The 1,693-nt window shown below is 55.1% G+C and overlaps 1 protein-coding gene across 4 annotated transcripts in view; it reads right to left on the minus strand.

The window, feature by feature from the left end:
• MMP28 (matrix metallopeptidase 28) overlaps positions 1 to 1,693 on the minus strand; it is a 36,966-nt gene that overhangs the window by 13,707 nt on the left and 21,566 nt on the right. Inside the window, exon 8 of one of the 4 annotated variants that reach the window (XM_023522834.1) lies at positions 1,401 to 1,693. The exons of the other annotated variants lie outside the window; for them this stretch is intronic. Within the exon in view, the coding sequence (XP_023378602.1) occupies positions 1,629 to 1,693 (65 nt within the window). The 3' untranslated portion in view covers positions 1,401 to 1,628. Of the gene's footprint in view, positions 1 to 1,400 lie in introns of those variants that run through there. 4 annotated transcript variants of the gene reach the window in all.

Below are 1,693 nucleotides of genomic sequence, written 5' to 3' on the forward strand. Positions count from 1 at the left end.
TACGTGGAGCACTGTATTCTGGAGCACCCAGATGTAGGTGAGGTGCGGGCTTAGGGAGGGGGACCCGGTGCGCCCCCACTCACAGCCTTTGTGCTCTCCATCCTCGCCTGACCCCAAACTCCCCTCAAATTTCTATCTCCTGACGCGGAGCGCTCTCCAGCACATCCCACAGAGCTGCTCCTTAAAGCTGCCCTCCCGTAGCGCCCACTTAAGCAAGCAGGTCCACTGTCGATGCGGGGCTCCCACCTGTCATCTAGCGCCCACCTAATGCAGAGCCCAACCTTACCAGGAGCCCTATTCCTTCCATAGTGCCCCCAAAGGCTACCCTGCACCCTGCAGCACCCAGTGCCTACTGCCCACCTGACTCGTATCCCCTGGCACGGCCTCACATTCATCTCTGGGTATTTCAGGTCCTTTTAGCCAGCTGGGCAGAGGCATCGCCTAGAGGAAATAACCTCCAGGTTTCCTTACTCCCCTGAGAAACCTGCCCCTTCCTCTCAAATCATTCAATAAAGCCTCTAAGCAAAATGTCAGTGCCTTTAGGTGGGGGCAGGGTGGCTCTGGGAAGGGTGATGAAATTGACCCTCCTTCCCCTCCCCAGAGGTTCAAGCCAGAGGGAAAAGGGCAGGCCAAGAGCCTCCTCCCTCTGCTCCTCCTCCCCCAGGACAGGGTGGAACAAAGCACTTGCATCTAAGGCAGTCAAAGGCCATTCTCCCCACTTCGCAGAGGAAAAAAAAAAAAACAACAAAAAAAACCAAAAACAATGGCACAGAGCCAGGAATGCCCTGGGGAGCTGAGGGCTTAGCCTTGCCAGACCATTCTTTTCTTCCTCTGGAAGCCTGGTCTGGCTGAGGTCAATGAGTGCACAAATGAGGCACTGGCAGGTGTGTAGAGCCGGGAGGACTACAGAACCAGGTGCTAAAACGCTGAGACTGGCTGAGGCAGAAGACAGGGTGGCTGGGGGAGCTGGTTCTTTCTCCAGAAATCCCAGCTATTCTTGGCCAGCCAGCAGGAGCTTCTGGAATGCTGTGTGTGTGGCCTGGAGAATGGGGCCACTGTGAGCACAAGGCCTCCCCCAGACTGCAGAGCCCCCAGCGTCTGCAGCAGTGCAGACCTCCAAAGAGGCCCCTGTCCTCTCCCTGCCACACATGATTCTCCATTTGGCCTGGGGGGCTGAGAGGGGGCAAGGACATTTTGCTTTTTGAGGAAAGGACCCTTCTCCCTCCCCTCACCCCTCTCTCTCTCTCTCTCTCTCTCTCTCTCACACACACACACACACACACACACACACACACACACACAGTCCTCTGGTTATGGCTTGGCAGGAAAAATATGGTCTCCACTTCCCCCAGCATCCATGCCCACCTGCTCTTACGTGAAATCATTCCAAGGTAAGCTGATTTGTTCATCCCAGCCCACCACTGGGACACCTCTTTATTTCAGCCTCCCACAAAAAGGCCTACATCAGTCTCTCTCTTGCTCTGGGTCCTGAACCCCCTGAGGGCCTCTGATGTTGGAGACCCTTGTATCCAACACAACCAGGCTTCTTGGGGGTAGGGCCTCTGATTAAATATGTCACAATTCTCCAAGAGGTCCTAAGGGGAAGGCGACAGTCTTGTAAAGTGGTCTCAATCTCTCTGTTGAGATTTGCATCCTTCCTGGTTGCACAGAGCTGCAGCCTCATAGACAGGAA

This window comes from Pteropus vampyrus, unplaced genomic scaffold (genome assembly GCF_000151845.1).
Source record: "Pteropus vampyrus isolate Shadow unplaced genomic scaffold, Pvam_2.0 Scaffold358, whole genome shotgun sequence".
In the NCBI taxonomy this organism is placed as follows: Eukaryota; Metazoa; Chordata; class Mammalia; order Chiroptera; family Pteropodidae; genus Pteropus; species Pteropus vampyrus.